This window comes from Dipodomys merriami, unplaced genomic scaffold (assembly GCF_024711535.1).
Source record: "Dipodomys merriami isolate MVZ:Mamm:240054 unplaced genomic scaffold, mDipMer1.0.p SCAF_59, whole genome shotgun sequence".
NCBI lineage: Eukaryota > Metazoa > Chordata > Mammalia > Rodentia > Heteromyidae > Dipodomys > Dipodomys merriami.
This window is the reverse complement of record NW_027206168.1, coordinates 2,538,346-2,558,587: the sequence shown is the minus strand read 5'-3', so window position 1 is coordinate 2,558,587 and position 20,242 is coordinate 2,538,346. Positions and strand designations below refer to the sequence as shown.

Sequence of the window (20,242 nt, the reverse complement as noted above, 5' to 3'; positions counted from 1 at the left end):
CTGAAAGGGGAGAGTCTGGCCTCAGGCAGGACCAGCTGAGGGTATTGCTTGGGGCTGGGGCTGCCCAGCCAGTAGACCCTTGACAGGAGGGATTTGTAGATGGGATTGGCTGGTGGGGATCAGAATTTAAGGGCGGGGCAAATTGGAAGACCGGAACTGCGGAGCCTGAGCAGAGTTGGTGGGAGGGGCCACGCAGGGCAGGGGCGGGGCCTAATGGCGGGGCGGGGCCATCAGATCCTGTGGGCGGGGTCAAACACGCTCGGGGGCGGGGCTAGGAGCCGAGGCGGGAAGGCTTGCACCTTGTCCACCAAGCCTTCTGGGTTGAGCAGCGTGGCCCTCGCGATGGTGTTCACTTGCAGCGTGTAGCGCGTGTGGGGAAGCAGGAGCTGCGAGCGGAATGAGATCACTTGAGCCGACTGTCACAGAAGGCCCCGCCTCCTTCGGTTCCCCGTCCCGGGGTCACACAGACCTTGTAGATTGGATGGCAAAGCGGCAGCTGACGCAGCGTGGCCATGGAGAAGGCCTCGCACAGCAAATGCGTGCACAGAAAGTGCGTGTTGTTTTCGTGCACCAAGAACTCAGAGTTGCGTACCCACGTCTTGGCCAGCAGCCAGTCCCACTCGGAGTCCGTGGGCAAAAAGATGGGGTTATCCGGACCAGGGTTCTGGCAGAGCTGAGTGTCAAGATGTGGGGTGTAAAATGGCTTGCCTGCCCGCCCCCCCCCCCACGCCGCCCTAGGCCCAGCTGCCCCCCCCCCCCGCCCCGCCTTCAGGCTCACCTGGATGGCCAAGGGCAGCAGCGCCCCCTGCGGGTTGAGCCACAGCAGGCAGAGCGGGGCGGCCACGTACTGCCGGCGGCCGTTCAGACAATGGACGGGTGCCTCCGCCAGGATCCAGTAATCAGCTAGGAAAATGTTGCCCTTCTGCAGGAAGGCAGAAATGCAGAGGCTTAGCGCGGCCTCCCCAGTTCACAGTCCACTCCGATCTTGGCCTCATGGCCCTCTGCCGCCAGAAGTTGAAGTCCCCAATTTGAGCCCCAGAAATTCTTGGTGCTTGGACTAATGCCACTCGTTGGGTACCGCACCCTTCCTAGAATGTCCGGAATGAGGTCCAGAATAGTCTGTTGTGCAACCTTTCACTGGGCCTCTAGGCTTAACAAGCCAGTGGCCGCTCCTCCTCCTCTCCCCCATACCTAGCCCTGCCCACTCTCTCAACTCAAAAGGCATCCTCTTCTTAGATCTGATCTAGTGTATCCAACACAGCAAAATCAACACACAATGAGAACCAATCACAACACCAGCCTCTGGAGAATGGCTGAGGGCTTAGGGAGCCCAGAGAGTCTGAGTCATAAACTATTTCTGCACTGTCAGAGTTCCTTGCCCTTTGTGATCCTTTCTGATGCATCTGACTGACCTCCCATTGGCCTGTCCTACAGCGGCCTTCTTCAGCCTCCACATCTGGGATGGTGGAAGCCCCATCTGAATTTCATCCATACCTGCTTTCCTTGAAAATGCAGCGCTAAGCCAGGCATGGTGACAAATACCTGTAATCCCAACTTTTAGGAGGCTGAGGTAGGAGGATCATGAGTATGGGGGCCATCTTGGGCTACATCATGGGGTGGGGGGGGAAGCCAGGCACTGGGGCTCACACCTGTAACCCTAGATACTCAGGAGACTGAGATATGAGGATCGCAGTTCAAAGCTAGCCCAGGCAGTAAAATCTGTAAGATTCTTATCTCCAATTAACCCCCAGAAAATCGGAAGTGGCACTGTGGCTGAAAGTGGTTGAGCACTAGCCTTAAGCAATAAAGCTCAGGAACAGTACCCAGGCCCTGAGTTCAAGCTAGACAATGAAGGAAGGCAGGCAGGCAGGCAGGAAGGGAGGGAGGGAGGGAGGGAAGGAGAGAGAGAGAGAGAAAGAGAGAGAGAGAGAGAGAGAGAGAGAGAGAGAGAGAGAAAGAGAGAACAAGCCAAGCCAGGTACTGGTGGTTCATACCTGAAATCCTAGCTACTCAAGAAGCTGAGATCGGGCTGGGAAGATGGCTCAGGGTAGAGTGCTTGCCTTGCATGCCTGAGGCCCTGGGTTCGATTCCTCAGCACCACATCAGAAAAAAGAAAAAAGCCGGAGGTGGCGCTGTGGCTCAAGTGGTAGAGTGCTAGCCTTGAGCTGAAGAGCTGAGGGACAGCGCCCAGGCCCAGAGTTCAGGCCCCACTACCGGACCCAAAAAAAAAAAAAAAAAGAAAGAAAGAAAGAAAAGAAGCTGAGATCTTAGAATTGTGGTTCAAAGCCAACCCAGGTAGAAAAGTCTATGAGACTCTTATCCCTAATTAACTAGCAAAAGGCCAAAAGGAGCAGTGTGGGTCAAGTGGTAGAGTGCCAGCCTTAAGCAAAAAAGCCAAGGATAGCACCCAGCCCTGACTTTAAGCCCTAATACTAGCATTAAAAAAAGAAAAGAGAGAGAGAGAGAACTGGGTGCCAATGGCTCAAACCTGTAATCTTAGCTACTGGGAGGCAGAGATCTGAGGATCATGGCTCAAAACCAGCCTGGACAGGAAAGTCTGTGAAACTCTTGTTTGCTGAACCTGGGGCTTGCACTCTGAGCCTGAGAGCTATCCCTGAGCTTCTTTTTGCTCACAGTGAACTTTCTACCACTTAAACTACAGTGCCACTTCCAGTTCTTTTTTTTTGGGGGGGGGGATTCCTGGGGCTTGAACTCAGGACCTGAGCTCTGTCCCTGAGTCTCTCTGTGTTCAAGGCTAGCACTCCACCACTTGAGCCACCACTTGAGCCACAGCACCACTTCCAGCTTTTTCTGAGTAGTTTAATGGAGATAAGAATCTCATGGACTTTCCTGCCCAGGCTGGCTTTGAACCACAATCCTCGAGTCTTAGCCTCTTGAGAAGCTGGAATCACACGCATCAGCCACTGGTGCCCGGTTAGTTCCCAGCTTTTTAGAGTAGTTTACTGGAGATAAGAGAGTTTATTGAAGAGTGGGAAAGAGGGAAGCAGAGGGAGGTAGGAAAGAAAGAGGGAGGGAAAGAGTGCCAATGCTTTCCAGAGATCGAGGTCCACAGGCCTTATGCTCTACACACAATGGCAACCCAGCCAATCAAGTCCACTGCAGTGCTCCTCACCCACCTCTAGCTCTGTCTGTAGGCAGGTGTCTGGTCCCAGCAGAGAAGCCACCATGTCATTGGTGACAGGCAGCTTGCTTGGCAAGCTGGAGAGGCAATGGAGCATGACAGGATTGACGCCATTCAGATACTGGTATCCAAAGAAGTAATCCTCACACCAGTGCTCCGTGACATACTCTAGGGGACAAGAGAGGGTCTGGAAAGTACTTCCTAGAGCCTTGTCCTGCCCAGCCCTTTGCCCATTTCTGTGACTTGCATTTTCCTCCCAGCCACCTATGAGGTAGGTAAAACCACATGTTCATTTGAATGCTAGACAATGTTGGGTCACTTGCCAATTTAAGTAGCAATCCAGGGATTTGAACCTATGCCATTTTGACCCCAAAGTCCTGAACACCTGGTGATAAGGAGTAGAGAAGTGAGTCCCATGCACCTAATCAGGATCAGGACTCTGTAAATGATCATGAGTCTCTTCTGTGTAAACAAAGCATGTCTACCTTTACCTCCATAATATTGCCTCCCCCTATCCTACTGGGAAAGGCCTGGATTTCAGAGAGAAAACTGGGACCCAGATGCCACTAGTGAAAACCAAGCCCCTCCCACTTGAATCCCTGAGAGAACTCTCTGGGAGGACTGGACAGGAGCGGGACTCTCAACTCTGAAGGGATTTGAGCAAGAATAAAGACTAGGCAAGTGCTGCCTAGCTCCACCCACCCGAAGTGAAGGTCTTGTGGCACCAGAAGATGTTCCGAATGTCATCCAGCTTCTTCCAAGAGCCCTTGCGGTCTAACAGCCCTCGAATCTTCATGCCCAAAGATCTGATAAGGAGGATAAGATGAGAGTAGGGAGGCTATGGGCTTTGGGGGACCACGAAGCTCCTTCTCTCTGGAGAGACCTGGTAAGGTTATTCTCCAGAGTAGAGTCCCCATAGTGGGAAAGTCTTTGTGACCGATGGATGCTCTACAGAGCCTGGAAGTGCCTGGTTCAAATGCAACCATCCCAAGATGAGTAACTACATACATGTGCCCCCGTACAAAACAAACCACTTTCACTGAGGTTTGTTTTTTGTGAGGATAGAGGTATTATTGGTTTGGTCATTTGTTTTGTTTATGCCAGGACTGAGGCTTGAACTCAGGACTTGGGCTCTGACCCCTTAGTTTTTTCCACTCTACCACATGAGCCACACCTCCATTTCAGGCTTTTTTTTTTTTTTTACTGGCTAATTGTAAGTAAGAGTATCACAGATGGGCTGGGAAGGTGGCTCAGTGGTAGAGCGCTTGCCTTGCATGCATGAGGCCCTGGGTTCAATTCCTCAGCACCACATAAGCAAAAAGAAAAAAGCAGGAAGTGGCGCTGTGGCTCAAGTGGTAGAGCCCTAGCCTTGAGCTGAAGAGCTAAGGGACAGCGCCCAGGCCCAGAGTTCAGGCCCCATGAATGGACCCCCCCAAAAAAAGAGTATCACAGACTTTCCCTCCCAGGCTGGCTTCAAACCATGATCCTTGGATCTCAGCCACCTAAGATTACAGACATGAGCCACTTGGCACCTGGCTTCTCTGGGGTGCCAATATTGTCCCAGACTTTACCTGGCTCCCCCTCTTCCTTCAGTATAAAACTCCATCTGCCAAGCCTAGCTAGTCCATGAAACTCCATCAGCCTAGATGTTCAAGCCCTGCAGCCCTGCCCAGCCCTGACAATGTGTTTTTGTCCTGAAGCCTGAGCCACTTTCAGCTGTTTGCATACTCCCCCAAGCACAGCCACACCTGATCGCCCACTCCATCCCTCTGGGCCTCTTCCATTTGTTCTTTCCTTCAAGAATTATCCTGAAGCTGGCTGGCAATGACTCCCGCCTGTCATCCTAGCTACTCAGGAGGTTGAGATCTGAAAATTGTGGTTTGAAGCCAGCCCCAGCAGGAAAATCCATGAGGCTCTTATCTACAATTAACCACCAAAAAGCTTTTGGGAGCTGGATGCTGGTAGCTCACACCTGTAATCCTAGCTACTCAGGAGGCTGAGATCTGAGGATCGCAGTTCAAAGCCAACCTGGGCAGGAACGTCCATGAGACTCCTATCTCCAATTAACCACCAGAAAACCCAAAGTGGAGCTGTGGCTCAAGTGGTAGAGTGCTAGCCTTGGGCAAAAGAAGTTCAGGGACAGCATCCAGGTCCTTAGTTCAAGCCTCAGGACTGGCAAAAAGAAAAAGAAATGAATACTGCTACTAAAGATTATTAATCAAGAGATTATTTTGTGGCTTAATTCTCCTAGAAACCAATGATGTAGGGATGAATGTGAGTAAGGAAATTACTTAGAGCATAAAGGGGAATCAAGGGTACACAGCTAGAAAGCATGGGTTCTGGGATTTAAGCTGAGGTGGTTAGACTTCACTTTCTTAAGGCTTAAAGGCAAATCACCATTATCTCACTCAATAGGGTCCTGTCAGGAGTCCCTGGGGCCATGTGCTGCCCTGAGAGGGGCAGGGAAGGCAGAGAGACTCAGAGTCAGGAAAGAGAAACTTGAAGGTCTGTGAGAGGGGAGACAGGGAACAGGGCAAGGCACTTGGGAACAGAGGAAAGGTGTTCATCGGGGACCGTGAGCAGGAGAGTAGGGAGGGCAGTGGCCTCACGCAGGGAGGGCATTGAAGATCAGTGAGGCCGTCTTGGTAGCTGAGTAGCGGATGTTTGGCTCCATGTGCAGCAGAGATGGGATATCAACTTTCATGGGCATGCAAGGCAGATACCGATTCCCAGGGCTGGAGACACAGAGGAATAGAAGAACAGATGACAACCAGTCAGTGGAACCTGCATTCTATTCCCCTTAATTCCTCCCCTTGGCTGGCCTCCCCAGAGTCTCCCCTTCACTCCTGCTTTCTCTTCTGCCCTTTCAGCTCCAATCTCCTTACTCCTGTTCTTCTCTGTTAGATTCGCTCAAACCCATCCCTGGTCCCCCTCTGCTCCTGACCCTTGAATGAAACTATACTTGTTCTAGACCCTGACTCCTCCCAGGCTGCTGTATCCCTCCCTCACAGCAGACCCTTGCCATCACTTCCCTCCACCTCCTCACCTGTCACCCTCCTCATCAGTACAAGGCGCTGTCTTGGTCAAGACAAATTTCCTGTCTGACTCCATCTCTTCAAAGCTGCTGACATCCACCATGCGGGGGAAGCCAGGGGCATAGATCTTCCAACTGCCCAGAGAAACAGGTAGAAGTGGAAGGTTAAGGCCAGGCACTGGAGTTCAAGCCTATAACCCTAGCTACTTGGGAGGTAGAGATTGGGATCAAGACCAGTCTAGGCATAAAAGTTCCAGAGGCTCTATCTCAGGCAATGGCTGGACCCAGTAGTATGTGCCTGTCAGCCCCAGTGACACCAGAAAGCACAAGAAGAAAGACTGCAGTCTAAGCTTGCTTGCATGAAGTGAGATTCTCCCTCAGAAATAACCGATGTGGGGCTGGGAATGTGACTTACTGGTAGAGTGCTGCATGAAGCCCTGGATTCAATTCCTCAGTACCACATACACAGAAAAATCTAGGAGTGGTGTGTAGAGTGCTAGCCTTGAACAAAAAGAAGCCCAAGGACAGTGCTTAAGCACTGAGTTCAGGCCCCAGGACTGGCAAAACAAAAACAATGTGAGTCAGGGACTGGTAACTCATGCCTGTAATCTTAGTTACTCAGGAGATGAGATCTGAGGATCATGGTTGTAAGCCAGTCCAGGCAGGAAAGTCTGTGAGACTCATATCTCCAATTAACTACCAAAATGCCAGACACAGAACTGTGGCTCAAAAGTAGAGCACTAGCCTTGAGCAAAAGCTAAGGGACAGTCCCCAGACTCTGAGTTCAAGCTGTAGTACACACACATACACACACACACACACACACACACACACACACACACACACACACACACACACACACACACACACACACACACACACCAATGTGGTCAGGCTAATACCTGTAATCCTAGCTACTTAGGAGGCTAAGATATGAGAATCATGGTTCAAAGCCAGCCTGCACAGAAAAGTCAGTGAGACTCTTACCTTCAACTAACCAACAAAGAGCTGTGGCTCAAATGATACAGTATCAGCCCTAAGGGGGGAAAAAAAGCCAAACAAGGGCTGGGAAGGTGTCTCAGTGGTAGAGCGCTTGCCTTGCATGCACGAGGCTCTGGGTTCGATTCCTCAGTACCACATAAGCAAAAAAAAAAAAAAAAAGCCGAAAGTGGTGCTGTGGCTCAAGTGGTAGAGCGCTAGCCTTGAGCTGAAGAGCTGAGGGACAGCGCCCAGGCCCAGAGTTCAGGCCCCACGACCAGACCAAAAAAAAAAGCCAAACAAGAGTACAAGACCCTAGCACCAAAAAATAAATAAAAAATAAGCAATGCAAAAGACACTGAAGTGTGGTTCAATTGGTAAAGTACTTAAAGTGTGAGATCCTGAATTCAATTCCTAGTACTGCTCCTTCCCTACCCCACCCTCCAAAAAAAACAATCTGTCGTCCAAGCTTGGAATAAACAAAAGCCTTAGATCTTTGTGTTGTGTGTGCCAGGCCTGGGTCTTGAACTCAGGGCCTAGGTGTTGTCCCTGAGCTCTTCAGCTTGAGGATAGCACTCTACTACTTGAGCCACAGCACCACTTCCAGTTTTCTGGTGGTTAATTGAAGATAAAGAGTCTCATGGGGGCTGAGAAGGTGGCTTAGTGGTAAAGCGCTTGCCTTGCATGCATGAGGCCCTGGGTTTGATTCCTCAGCACATAAACAGAAAAAGCCAAGGCTCTGGGTTTGATTCCTCAGCACCACATAAATAGAAAAAGGCGGAAGTAGTGCTGTGGACAGCCAGGTGCTGGCTTTTTGCTCAAGGCTAACACTCTACCACACCTCTGCTTCTGGCTTTTTGGTACTTAATTGGGGATAACAGTCTATGGACTCTTATGGGCTGGGAAGGTGGCTCAGTGGTAGAGGGCTTGCCTTGCATGCATGAGGCCCTGAGTTCAATTCCTCAGCACCACATAAGCAGAAAAAGCTGGAAGTGGCACTGTGGCTCAAGTGGTATAGAGTGCTAGCCTTGAACTGAAAAGCTGAGGGACAGTGCCCAGGCCCAGAGTTCAGACCCCACGACTGGCAAAAAAAAAAAAAAAAGGTCTCTGGACTTTCTTGCCCAGGCTGGTTTTGAACCATGATTCTCAAGTCTCAGCCTCCTGAGTAACTAGGATTATAGGCATGAGCCACCACTGCCCAGCTCAGTTGCCTTTGATTTTTAAAAATTAACTACAGAAGCCTTAGGTTCAATTCCTTAATATTACATAAACAGGAAACAGCAGGAAGTGGGGTTGTGGCTCAAGTGGTAGAGTGCTAGCTTTGAGCAAAAGAAACTGGGACAGTGCCCAGGCTTTTAGTTCAAGCCCTAGGACTGGATATAAAGAAAAAAAATTAATTACAGATTGAAACTTACTTCCTTGTAGGTGACAACAATTGGATTTTCTCCATGAAGGCATTGGACATCAGATCAAGATAGTCACTCCTCTCCCCCCCCCCCCCAACCTTTCTCTCATGCTGGGAATCAAATCTAGAGCTCTGTGCATGCTAAGTACTAGCTACATCCACAAACCCCAGGGTAGCATTTGAGAACAACATAAATACTAGGGTCATTTTTTTATGTTGAGATTGAGAACTAGGTTATATTCAAATCAGTTGGACATGGCATAAATATTGGCATAATTCTTGGATTTTTTTTTTCTGATACCAGAGTTTGAACTCAGGCCCTCATACTTCCTAGGTTTGTGCCACTTTAGCCACACCTCCAGATCATGTTGTTGTTGTTGTTGTTTGGGTTTTGGTATTGGAGATCAAGTGCTCTATCATTGAGTTACTACATCCCCAGCCTGGGATAATCACTGATACTGGTATTTGGGGTCCAGACACAGGATCAGTATTAGAAGAGATTGGGTTTAAAAGAGAGTCCTAGCCAAACATCAGTGGCTCACACCAGTAATCCTAACTACTGAGGATGCTGAGAGGAGGATCATGGTTCAAAGCCAGCCCAAGCAGGAAAGTCCATGAGACTCTGACCTCCAATAAACTATTCAGAAAAAGCCAGAAGTGGCACTGTGGCTCAAGTGGTAGAACACTAGCCTTGAGTAAAAAGGAGCTCAGAGATAGAGCACAGCCAGGCCCAAAGTTCAAGCCCCAGGACAGAAAACAAAACAAAACAAGTCCTGATCAGAGTTAGTTCCCCAAGGTTGGAACTGAGGCCCGAGGAACAGCCTAAGACTGGGGACAGAACTAAGATGGCAAAAGAAGAAAAGAAGTCCAATTCCACCATCCTCACCGATAGCATTCTTGTCGGGACCGGATTTCCCGTTTCCTGTGCTCCAGAAGGAGAGGAAGAGAGTCGTGGCAAATGGTTCTTGCTGTGGGGAATGAAAATTAAGCTTCATATCAATCTCTTTTCAAATAATATCCCTTTGGGCAAATAATGCCTGAACTCTCTAGCCCTTGAGCTTAAACCATATTCATTTCCACTTGAGCTGCCTGAGGGGTCCCTCCAAGTCCTTTGTGCATTCACCACAGATTTTGTTGGTGGCTCAGGCCTGAAATCCTGGAGAGTCACAGTTCAAAGACAGCCCTGGAAGAAAAATCCAAGAGACTCTTATCTCCATTTAAAAAAAAAAAAAAAGACATAAGTGTCTCAAATGGCAGAGTGCCTTCACTGATCAAAAAAGCTAAGCGACAGCATTAAGACACCGAGTTCAAGCCCCAGAACTGCACACACACACACACACACACAAAGAAACTCCACAGTGATGATAACAACTGATGAACAACGATGAAAACATACTGTGTGTGTATATATATATATATATATATATATATATATATATATATATATATATATATATATATATATATATATATATATATATATATCAGAAAAAGCCAGAAGTGGCGCTGTGGCTTACATGGTAGAGTGCTAGCCTTGAGCAAAAGAAGCTCAGGAACAATGCTCAGGTCCTGAGTTCAAGCCCCAGGACTGGCATGTACTTTGTGAAGATACTGGTATACTGTGATGACCAGTGGGGGTTGATAGTGAAATCAATTGGAAACCCACTATTGTCTGTGGGGTAATGTTTTTCTTGCTTCATGTTGACCCAGAATGTCCACCTTTTATCCCTGATACTCATCTCAACACACAGACAGAAGGAACCAGGTGCTCAGGCCTAGTATCCTTGAAAAGACACTCAAATCAGTAAGAGATCTTAACTCACCTCCTAGGGCCTAAAAAAAAGTCAAAGTGAACAAGGTACCAGTGGCTCATGCCTATAATCCTAGCTATTTGGAGGGCTGAGGTCAAAGATGTTAGTTCAAAAGCCAACTCAGGCACAAAAGTCCATAGGACTCTCATCCCCAATTAATGACCCAAGGGCTGGGAAGGTGGCTCAGTGGTAGAGCACTTGCCTTGCATGCTTGAGGCCATGGGTTCAATTCCTCAGCACCACATAAGCAAAAAGAAAAAAGCCGGAAGTGGTGCTGTGGCTCAAGTGGTAGAGCGCTAGCCTTGAGCTGAAGAGCTGAGGGACAGCACCCAGGCCCAGAGTTCAGGCCCCACAACTGGACCCAAAAAAAAAAAAAAAACAACGACCCAGTAAGCTAGAAGTGGAGCTGTAGCTTAAGTACTAGACTACCAGTCCTTGAGAGAGAAAAAGGGACAACACCAGGCTGTGAGTTCAAGTTCTAGAATTGCACACTCAAGAAAAGTCAGAAAGCTGGGCTCCAGTACCTCACACCTGTAATCCTAGCTATTTAGGAGGCTGAGATCTAAGGATCATGGTTCAAAGCCAGCCCGGGCAGGAAAGACCGTGAGACTCCTATCTCCAATAAACCACTAGAAAACTGGAAGTATAGCTCAAGTGGTAGAGCACTCACCTTGAGCTGAAGAGCTGAGGGACAGCGCCCAAGCCCAGAGTTCAAGCCCCATGACCGACAAAAAAACAAAACAAAACAAAACAAAAATCAGAAATAACTGACAGGGCCTGCAATAAGTGACAAGACTTGGCAGGGCCTGTCCAGCCCAAGTGGCTAAATATTCAAGGCTTTTCTACCCACTGAAATCCTGCTTGCATGGGCCCCAGAAGAATTTACTCCAGGGTTAGGACAGAGGGAGACTGTAGAAAGCAGATGGTTTGGTATGTCAGCGTATTGCAAAACTGTGCTCATTTGCAGGGCCTTCCGAGAAGTAAATGCTGCCTTGTGTTTCAGGCTTCAGTGGCACCATTTCCAGAAAGTAACCCTATTCTCTACACCCTGGCCTCTGTGAGACTCACCCTACCGGCCCCCTCACCCCATTCAAAAAGCCCTCTCTGCAAACAGCCCTTTCCCTTGGCCCACCTGCTCCTGGCCGCAGCTCCATGGTGCAGTAGCCATCAATCCACTGATAGCAGGGAAAGGGGACAATAGTGCCGTCGGGTGTAGTGACTGTAATGTGGCTGCAGTACCAGGAATCTTTGCCGAAGAACGCATAGCGCTCCTTGTCTAAGCGTAGCAACAGGAGTTCTCCCAGCTCAGCTGTGCAGCGCACCTTGTATTTCTTTACCTGGAACAACCAGGAGAGCAAGCAGGTGAGAGGCAAGAAGCCATCAGAGGCCATGCAAGGTGCACTGATGCTTCAGCTTTTGCAGCAGCTAACCCATGTGGGCCCATGGTATAAATAACAAGGCGATCATTCTTCCAGGTGCCACCCCAAATATGTGAATGGAAATGGCAATCGGAATTCCCTGCCTCCTGGGCCAGCAGAGCACCCTGTGTAGGACATCAGCAAACGACCCTAGGGGCTGGTGAAAAAGGCAAACAGATCCCCTCCAGAGAAGAGGAAACCCAGGCTTAGTGAAGAAGCAACTAGACCAGTCTACCACCAACAATGGGAGGAATCAAGAAGCCAGGTGAACTCCTGAAGTTGCCCCTGCACAGTCCTGCCTAGGTAGGTTTATCACCCCTAGAAAAGGCAGGGACCACAAAGGCCTGGTGAAAGGTCACAGCACACCTCATAAGTTTGGCAGGATGTGATGAGTCGGCTTGGATGACTCTCCCCTCTTTTGGGATCCCCTGCCTGTGTGTCCTGCCCCTCAGAGGTCCTGCCTGTCACTTTTGGGTACTCACCGATCCCTTGGCGAAGTCCCTGCCCACTCGATCCAACCGCTGCTTGGGACTCTCACCACACGTGCCCACCAGCGTGGCATAGATGTTGTCCATTGTGCCAGCTTTCAGGTAGGAACCGGTAGTCACACAAAGGCTGTACACTGCCATGATGGGACCCACACGGGGCACACAGCAGCTGCTGGCCTGGAGTTGGTGAGTGACAAGCCCGACAAGCTGCTTGGTGGAGGGCCAGGAGACGGGTATGTCTGAGGACAGCTGCCTTTAGGATGCTCCTGGCCTCTCTCTCTCTCTCTCTCTCTCTCTCTCTCTCTCTCTCTCTCTCTCTCTCTCTCTCTCTCTCTCTCTCTCTCTCTCTCTCTCTCTCTTCTCTCTTTCCAGAACTCCGGGCTAGGGCTTCTTCTCTCCTCCGCCCACAGTCTGACTGGCAGCCTAATACCTGCTTGCCTGCCTCTGACACAGCCGGTCCCTCTGGGTGGCTCACCCAGATGAGTATCGGGAATGTGGATCCAGTGAGGAGGCAGGGAGGGACCAAATGGAGAGAGGTGACGCCTGTGTAATGGGGACACTGTCCTTTGCCTGACAAGAGGCCTAACTGATGCCAAGGGGCTCTTGCTCACCCCTTCCTCAATTGCCCCAGACCCTTTCCTACTGCTTCCCAATCCGAACAACACAGAGCATTGAATTCCTATGACTTATGCGTGTCAGTCACACTATACAGAGAAGAGCTGCTGAATCTGGTCATAGATCACACATGACCAGAGCCACAGGTGAGCCACACCTGCATCCCAGCTCAGGTAGGACGGTAAAGAACAAATCACCACCCCCTCCACACGCCCAGATTGCCCCGAGTTTGGTTCTCCCAAATCAGTTTCTTCCTAGGACTAGGGCCGATCAGATGAACAAAGCAGAGTCCCACATAGAGCATCAGGAGGCCCCACGTGGCATTCTCTCCGCTATCGGCAGGAGCTGGGTTGCCAGACTCTGGGATCTGGGTCTCGGGGGCCTGGGAGGACTGTCTCGGCTCGTAGGCCGCAGCGGCCCCCTGTGGCGACATGCAGTACCGCAGGATTCCAGCCTGCCGGGAAAACGCGGCCAGTTTCACCCGCTTCCCTCTGAGTGTCAACGCAGTAACTTCCGGCGGACACACTTCGTTCTCGGTTCCGAGAAGCTACATGTCCGTACACAAACCTCTTTTTTTGGGAAAAGAGAGAGCAAGCTTTTCCAGAGCCCGGATAGCTCAGTCGGTAGAGCATCAGACTTTTAATCTGAGGGTCCAGGGTTCAAGTCCCTGTTCGGGCGTTAGTATTTTTCCTTGGAGCAGCAACAACAAGCAGTCCTCTTGTTTTAAAGCAAGTTGGATTACACTGGGGACGTAGTTTCGAAAAGAAGGAATGACAGTCGAGAAAAAAACTAGGAGTGATAGACACTAGACTAAATTTTCTGCTAGCCATACTAAAGAGTAAACATAGACTAAACTTGATAACGATTTGCTTAATCCAATAGTATTTTAACTTGTAGTATTTTAAAATTAGTATTTGAACGAATTCTGATCTTTTGTATAACATCCCGCCTTAGCAGATAATAATAAAAATTCATTTAAAATAATAATAAACAAAATTCATATTGCAGGTGCTTAGTAATGGTGCCTAAAACATACAGCAGAGGTTGTTCTGTTTTCTAGAAATGAATATGGGGGGGGGGAGGTTGCATGAAAAGGAAGACATATACATACAGTAATGTATAGAATTGCCGAAAGCCACAGTAAGCATCGGGTTCCATGGTGTAATGGTTAGCACTCTGGACTCTGAATCCAGCGATCCGAGTTCAAATCTCGGTGGAACCTTAGCTTTTGTTTATAGCCAATAACATTTTTTGATTTTATATATTACTGTTCTCTAACAACATCAGAGGATATGATCAAAAGAATTAAAAACTAGGATACAATCCTTCCATATTTTTATACTGGGCATGGGTTGATGGAGCTTATAGCAGACCCTGGGGGAGAACTATGAAAGATAAAAATATTTGTGGACATGTTTAAAATGGAACTAGGCATGAAAATTACTGTAAAGCCCGTTTCGATTGTTATTCGCATCCTAGGAGCTCTAGGTTTGTCTCCGTTTGGAACACATACACAAATACACACACTACGATCTCAATGGTCCTCGTAAAACTAAGAGTCCTGTTCATACAAATCGCAGGTAGAACCTTGCCAGCAATTAGAGTAACTTTGCTCAGGAGGAAAACTCTGGCCCTGGCAGCGGTGGGATTCGAACCCACGCCTCCGGAGAGACTGGAGCCTAAATCCAGCGCCTTAGACCGCTCGGCCACGCTACCTGCATGCAGAGCGCTCGTCCCTGCTCTCTTCCTAAGAGAGTAGAAGCTAGAAGTTAGCGTAGGGATATTAATTGAGTTTCTACTTCTATTTTTGTATACTTTCTATATACACGAATAGAAAAACATCGAGACCCGAAACTGCGCAGTAACCAAAGTCACAAGAGACGAGCCCAAGGAAGTAGAAGCACACAAACATCTTCAACAAAACAGGTTTATTGGATGAGCTCGTATCCGGAAGCGGCGTGCGCCAGACCCGGTAGCACCCCCCACGTGGGCAGCCGGAGCTTTGCGCTCGCTCGCCAGCTCGGGATCAGGTGCTCTCCTTCCTCGCCAACTCTCACTTCCACCAGGCTCACACCTGCTTTACTTCCCGGAGGGCCCCTGAGACCTTAATCCTGCGCTCCGGGTACGCCCCGCCCAATTTCCACGCAAACACTCCTCCGCCCGGCCCCTTTTCCAGGCTAGTACCAGTAAGCTTGGAGACGCCGCGGCCCACCAGGTGGCTCTGTGGCGCAATGGATAGCGCATTGGACTTCTAGAGACGAAAGAGCAATTCAAAGGTTGTGGGTTCGAATCCCACCAGAGTCGATTTTATTTCTGTTTTTCCTTTCAAATGGCTTTGGTGTAAAAGAACCTCCCCCTTTCTCCCGAACCCTATCTCCAAGGCTTACAACTCGGCTTCACCTCCGCTCTGCTCTCTCCTCGTTACTTACCTGTATGCCCCAAGACTAGGGCCGTGGGGTGCTGGACTGCGGTGGGAGATAGAAGGGAAAGGAAAGTGGGCGTGGACGCCGAGATAAAGGCAGGCCCCTTGCTCGGGGACACACGGGGATTGAATAACCACTTTATTCCATGCACTAGGGACTCGGGAAGGGACTGGGACTGGCCTGGGATAGAGGGTACAATCCTAGACACAGGGTCGTGGCGTAGGGAAAAGGGACAGGAACCAGGGATATATATATTTATATAGATACTCTAATATAGACCACATCTCACCCGCGCGCTGAGCCCGCGCGCCCCGCCGCCCTCCCCAACACCTCGCCCTCACGCCCGGGTCCCTCCGCCGCCCTCGGGCTGGAGTCTCTACCCCTCCCCCAGCCTCTGCCCCCGTCCCTCCAAAGCTCAAAGCTCAGGGCCAAGGTCTCCAGAAAGCGGGCGGAGGGAGAGGCGGGGCCTTGGGCGCCCCGTCTTGTCTGTAAGGCGGAGGTGGCGGCGGCAGCAGTCCGGTGAGGGGCGCTGGCGCGCCGGAATCCCGGGCGCGGGGGGAGCAGTGGGTTGGGGACCACGCGCAGCGCGGGCTAGGGGGGCCCTGGTGCACTGGGGGGCGCTGCTGCAGCGCCTGGCCCGGGCTTGGTGCGGCGGGGTCCAGCGTTGGGCGCGGCACTGGAGGCCTCAGATCTAGCGGCTCGGGCCGGGGCGGTTTGGGGCGCAGATAGCCTTGCAGCGCGGAGTAAAGCTGGGCGCGGGCGGCCGGGCTGGCGTCTTGCGCAAAGGCCGCCAAGCGAAGCAGGCACTCGCGGAAGCCGGATAAGTAGCAGCTGGCGAGCGCCTCGGCGTCCTGGGCTGGGAACCGGGGAACCCCTGGAGCCGCCGCGGCGGGTGTAAGCCAGCGGGGACGACCGGTGGGCAGGGCAGGGCCCCAGCAGGGGTGAGGGAAGGGGCGGGGCGCGGAGATTACCGAGGTCAAACAGAGGCAGGAAGCCGGATGGATGGATCGTGGGGGGGGGGGGAAACGAGGGAGACACAGAGACAGACACGCGCAGGTGTTATTACCCAAGCCTGGGAGCCCAGCTTGCCCGCCCCCAAACCCGCCCCCCCCCACCGCGGGGTCCGCCCTAGCTTCCCGGGCCCCATCCTCCGAGGGTCCCCCTCCCTCCCGCCCTCCCTCCGCAGCCCCACCGCCGCGTTGTACCCGGGGGCTCCACCCGGCTTCGCTCCCTCAAGTAGCCCACGGCGAACTCCAGTATCTCAGCTTTCTCTAGCTTCGGGTTCCGGAGGTTCTACAGGCGGGAAGGGAGGGCGCAGAGACAGAAAGGGGTGGGGAGAGAGGGGGAAAGTGGCAGGGGGAAGAAGGGAGGGGCGGGCACGGGAGCTGGGGGTGCCCCCGGAACGCACTTGCGCGCACGTGGAGTGAGATGACCAGAAAGGTCCTGTCCCCACCACCACCACCACCGAGACGCAACTGCCCAAACCCTACAGGATGGAACCAAAACTCAACGTGGAGCCCAGGGAGGGAAAAACACCGGCAACACTGAAGCTGATTGGGGGACGGGGGGGGGGGGGGCGACGACTTAGGGGACGGAAAGGGGACACTTAAAGAGACCCAAAGGGTGAGCTCGACCCACTCTGGGAGCGACATTTATAGAACCAGATGGGAAACGTGCAGACCCGCGGGAGAATGAAGATCTGAGAGCTAAAGGGGTCTAGGATGAGATTCCAGGGATGCGACAGGAAGTTGGGGCCAGGGTTGTCACCCCGATGTATTGTTCCTCCACCCCCAAAGGGAAGCTCCGAGACGCGGGAACAGGATGCTTGGGGGTCCGGGGCTGGAGGAGGGACTGACCTGGTCCCGGGTCCGCTCCAGCAGCAGCAGCCTCAGCTCTTCCAGGCTGCGGTTGATGCGGTCCCGGCGCCGCTTCTCCACCAGCGGCTTCAGCATCTGTGACCAGTGGGAAAGGGGGCGCAGGCCGACCCCACCGAGACTCAGCGCGGCCGCGCCGGCGCCCCGATCCCACGCTGGGACAACCCCTGAGCATCTGTGCTCCAAGACTTGCCTAGGGCCCATTCGATCCCTCTCTGCTCCCCATCCTCATGACCTAGGATCGGTGGGGACGGGGGGGCGGGGGGGACTCTCCTCCCCTCTCCCCGATCTGTTACATTCTCCTCTCGCTGTCTCTCCTGTCTCTCGTCCTTCCTCCTTCCCTCTCCCTGTCCCAGCAGAGAACTTGGGGTCCCTCTTGGAACCTAGGCAAGTGGGCAGGACGGGGGCCAGGCTCAGAGTTGGCAGCCCTGCGTGTAGAAAAGGAGAGGCCCGGCTCGACCGCTCCGCTTCTTCTCCCTCAAACTCGTCTAGACGGACACCCCTTCTCCGTAGGCTCCCCTAAAAATCTCCCACAGCTCTCAGAGGTCTGAGTCTCAGACCACCACCACCAACACCACCCCGAAACCAATGCCTTAGGGTCTTCTCCGCGAGACTGGCTTACAGCCCGAGCGCGCCGAGGACCCATCCTCCTGGCGCTTGGCCCCCTCCAAGCCCAAAGGTGCTGACCCCGGTTACTCAACTCGGGGCCCCTGCTTCCGCCGCCCACGCGAGGCCTGCTCGGACTCTGCCCTTTTCTTCCTACTTTGCAGCTTCCTCTCCAACTCCAGGCTGCCTAGACACCCCCCCCCCACGATCCTGCTCGTCCAGGTTCACCCCCTGACAACCCTTCCCCACCCCGGTGTCAGGGCCCAGGTCTTGGGACAGGGACCTCTGCTCCCTCCCCTCCCGCCCCTCACCTTGGGGCCGTCCCTATTCTCAGCTCGATCCCGGGTAACCATTGTTCCTCCGGACCCTGGCGTGGACCGGGTCCCTGCCTGCCTGGATCCTTATATCCTGCCACGCCGGGGTAGGAGGGATAGGACACGGTCCCGCCCCTTTCTGCCCCTGGACGCCGCCGGGCCAAGACCCCCGACACGAGGCTCCCGGAAGGACCAGGAGTGAAAGGGGGAGGGGGAGGAGAGCGGGCCCCGGAGTGTGGGAAGCGAGGGGCGTGGGGCACCCGGCTGGTTGAAGGACCATAAGGCTGTATAATGAGGCGGGACCCGGCGAGCTGAAGAGAGGGGGGCTATTCGGAAGTGAGGGAGTTGAAGTGATTTGGGACAGGACTCACTTAGGGATGAGATTCAGAGTTCTAGAATTGCAGCGTTTGTGGGGGGTCCACCAACACTGAAATAAAAGTTGGCACCTTTAGCCTTCTAGACTGAATATTATATACATCTCCCCTCAGATTTCCCTCTGGCTTAGCACCGTGGAGCCATCCCGTGTGTGCTTGGCAGATCCTCCACATTCAACTGGTTCTCTGCCTGGCAGTGGAGAAGAAACTGCTCTAAATCCACATATCATTCTCTCATATTTTCTCTCCCTCCTGCTCCCTCTCTTCCTCCTTCCCTCTCTCCCTCTCCCTCTCTGTCTCTGTCTTTCTGTCTCTCTCCCTCCTCCCTCCCTCCCTCTCTCTCTCTCTCTCCTTCCCACCTCTTTCTCTCTGTGGACCTGGGCACTGTCTTTGAGCTTTTGTGCTCGAGGCTAGTACTTTACCACTAGAGCCACAGCTCCACTTCCGAGGTTTTGGGAGTTCATTGGAGATAAGAGTCTGGCAGACTTTCCTGACTGGGCTGGCTTTGAATCATAATCCTCAGATCTCAGCTTCCTGTGTAGCTAGGATTACAGGTGTGAGCCACCCTCACCTAACTATCTTGAAGGAGTTCAAAGGGGTTTCAATTCAATATGTCAATTTAGGAGCACAATGCATCTTGATGTGTCCCATCTATGTCAGTTTTTTTATTTGTCTCCCTCCCACACACCTGCCTACTGTCCTAGGCTTGGACAGTTCTTATCGATATGTGTGGGAGAGGCCCAGAGGTCCTTGCAGATCTAGTGAAAAGGATGTGTCATTAAGTAACTAGTATAGAAGCAGAGTGCACCAAGGAAAGAATTTTCCTCCAGAATGGCCAGCCTGAGGAGAGATCATTCTAGGAAGAAAGAACACGTCTTTAAAGCATGCACACAAGTGGAGATCTTTTCACTTACATGCATTTGGTTTAAAACTAAAATTTAGTGAGCAAATGCATTCATTATATTCAATGTTCATTATTTAAGAATTGAACTAGTAACTTGGGCGTAGGGATGGCAGGGGAGGGAAAATTTTAGAACTATGACTGATGAAACACCTCGCATTATGCCAGAACTGCTTACTTCTGGAACTCCATACACCCCGTGATTGTAGAAGAGAAAGGAAGAATGCATTTTCCTAAAGAAACAAGAAAAGGGGTACAAAGGGAGGGATCCATACCCACCTCACACCAAGAGCACGACCCTCTGCAAAGGATGGAGTCTTGGAGATGTCAGGAGGAAGTGCCTGAGAAGATAAATCCGAAATTTAATGCCACAACCAGAACGCTGGCGGGAACGAAGACACAGAACGACAAGGGTAACCAACCCCGACCGTAGGTAGCTGGGAAATCAGAGACGTGTGGGGCTGCCTCTAAACCCTTCCAAACCCTGCACATCTTAGGGATTTTTTCCCCCCGCGGAGGGTGACTAGTCAAAGCCTGAGCGGGAGGGCCCCAGACCTTGAGAAGGACGCTCCCACCCTTCCCCTCTCCCCCCCCCCCCCCCCAGCACATCCCACCTCTTCCTACTTCGGCCAAATGGGACCACAGATGTGTGGCCCGGCAGCCCCACTACCCCCCTCCTTGGGAACCTGGGCTCGAGTAAAGTTTTTCTCACCTGCACGCGAGGCTCGGGACCCGGGGCTGTTCGCACCCGGGTGTGGGGCCGCCCCTAGCCATATGGAGTAGCTTTATGACCCGGTGGCGGCCGGATCCAGGCCGGATAAAGAATGACCTGCAGCTCCACCTACGTCAACCTTTCCCG

The 20,242-nt window shown here is 52.0% G+C and overlaps 2 protein-coding genes and 4 non-coding genes across 7 annotated transcripts in view; 3 read left to right on the top strand and 3 right to left on the bottom strand.

Moving 5' to 3' along the window:
* Positions 1-12,432, bottom strand: part of Aloxe3 (arachidonate epidermal lipoxygenase 3) — a 29,449-nt gene extending 17,017 nt beyond the window's left edge. The window contains exons 1-10 of the mRNA XM_070001369.1: positions 12,271-12,432; positions 11,503-11,707; positions 9,446-9,527; positions 6,189-6,311; positions 5,752-5,877; positions 3,845-3,948; positions 3,138-3,310; positions 779-922; positions 470-673; positions 300-386 (exon numbers count right to left, since the gene is read on the bottom strand). Coding sequence (XP_069857470.1) covers positions 300-386; positions 470-673; positions 779-922; positions 3,138-3,310; positions 3,845-3,948; positions 5,752-5,877; positions 6,189-6,311; positions 9,446-9,527; positions 11,503-11,707; positions 12,271-12,417 — 1,395 coding nt within the window. The 5' untranslated portion in view covers positions 12,418-12,432. The remainder of the gene's footprint in view (positions 1-299; positions 387-469; positions 674-778; positions 923-3,137; positions 3,311-3,844; positions 3,949-5,751; positions 5,878-6,188; positions 6,312-9,445; positions 9,528-11,502; positions 11,708-12,270) is intronic.
* A 1,064-nt stretch (positions 12,433-13,496) lies between these two features.
* Trnak-uuu (transfer RNA lysine (anticodon UUU)) lies at positions 13,497-13,569 on the top strand. Its single transcript has one exon. It is a non-coding gene; the product is annotated as a tRNA-Lys (tRNA).
* Positions 13,570-14,041: 472 nt separating this feature from the next.
* Positions 14,042-14,113, top strand: Trnaq-cug (transfer RNA glutamine (anticodon CUG)). Its single transcript has one exon. It is a non-coding gene; the product is annotated as a tRNA-Gln (tRNA).
* Positions 14,114-14,525: 412 nt separating this feature from the next.
* Trnal-uag (transfer RNA leucine (anticodon UAG)) lies at positions 14,526-14,607 on the bottom strand. The gene has a single exon. It is a non-coding gene; the product is annotated as a tRNA-Leu (tRNA).
* A 501-nt stretch (positions 14,608-15,108) lies between these two features.
* Positions 15,109-15,195, top strand: Trnar-ucu (transfer RNA arginine (anticodon UCU)). The gene is given in 2 exon segments: positions 15,109-15,145; positions 15,160-15,195. It is a non-coding gene; the product is annotated as a tRNA-Arg (tRNA).
* A 244-nt stretch (positions 15,196-15,439) lies between these two features.
* Hes7 (hes family bHLH transcription factor 7) lies at positions 15,440-20,187 on the bottom strand. 2 transcript variants are annotated; one of them, XM_070001367.1, is made up of 5 exons: positions 20,096-20,187; positions 19,663-19,724; positions 17,171-17,266; positions 16,520-16,607; positions 15,737-16,188 (listed from the first exon to the last, which is right to left on the bottom strand). In XM_070001367.1, exons 3-5 carry the CDS (start codon positions 17,264-17,266, stop codon positions 15,737-15,739), a joined length of 636 nt encoding a protein of 211 aa, XP_069857468.1. In that variant the 5' UTR covers positions 19,663-19,724; positions 20,096-20,187. The 2 variants fall into 2 exon arrangements, with proteins under 2 accessions (XP_069857467.1, XP_069857468.1); XM_070001366.1 differs by lacking the exons at positions 19,663-19,724; positions 20,096-20,187 and adding an exon at positions 18,106-18,157 and having other exon boundaries at positions 15,440-16,188.
* Positions 20,188-20,242: the final 55 nt, after the last annotated feature.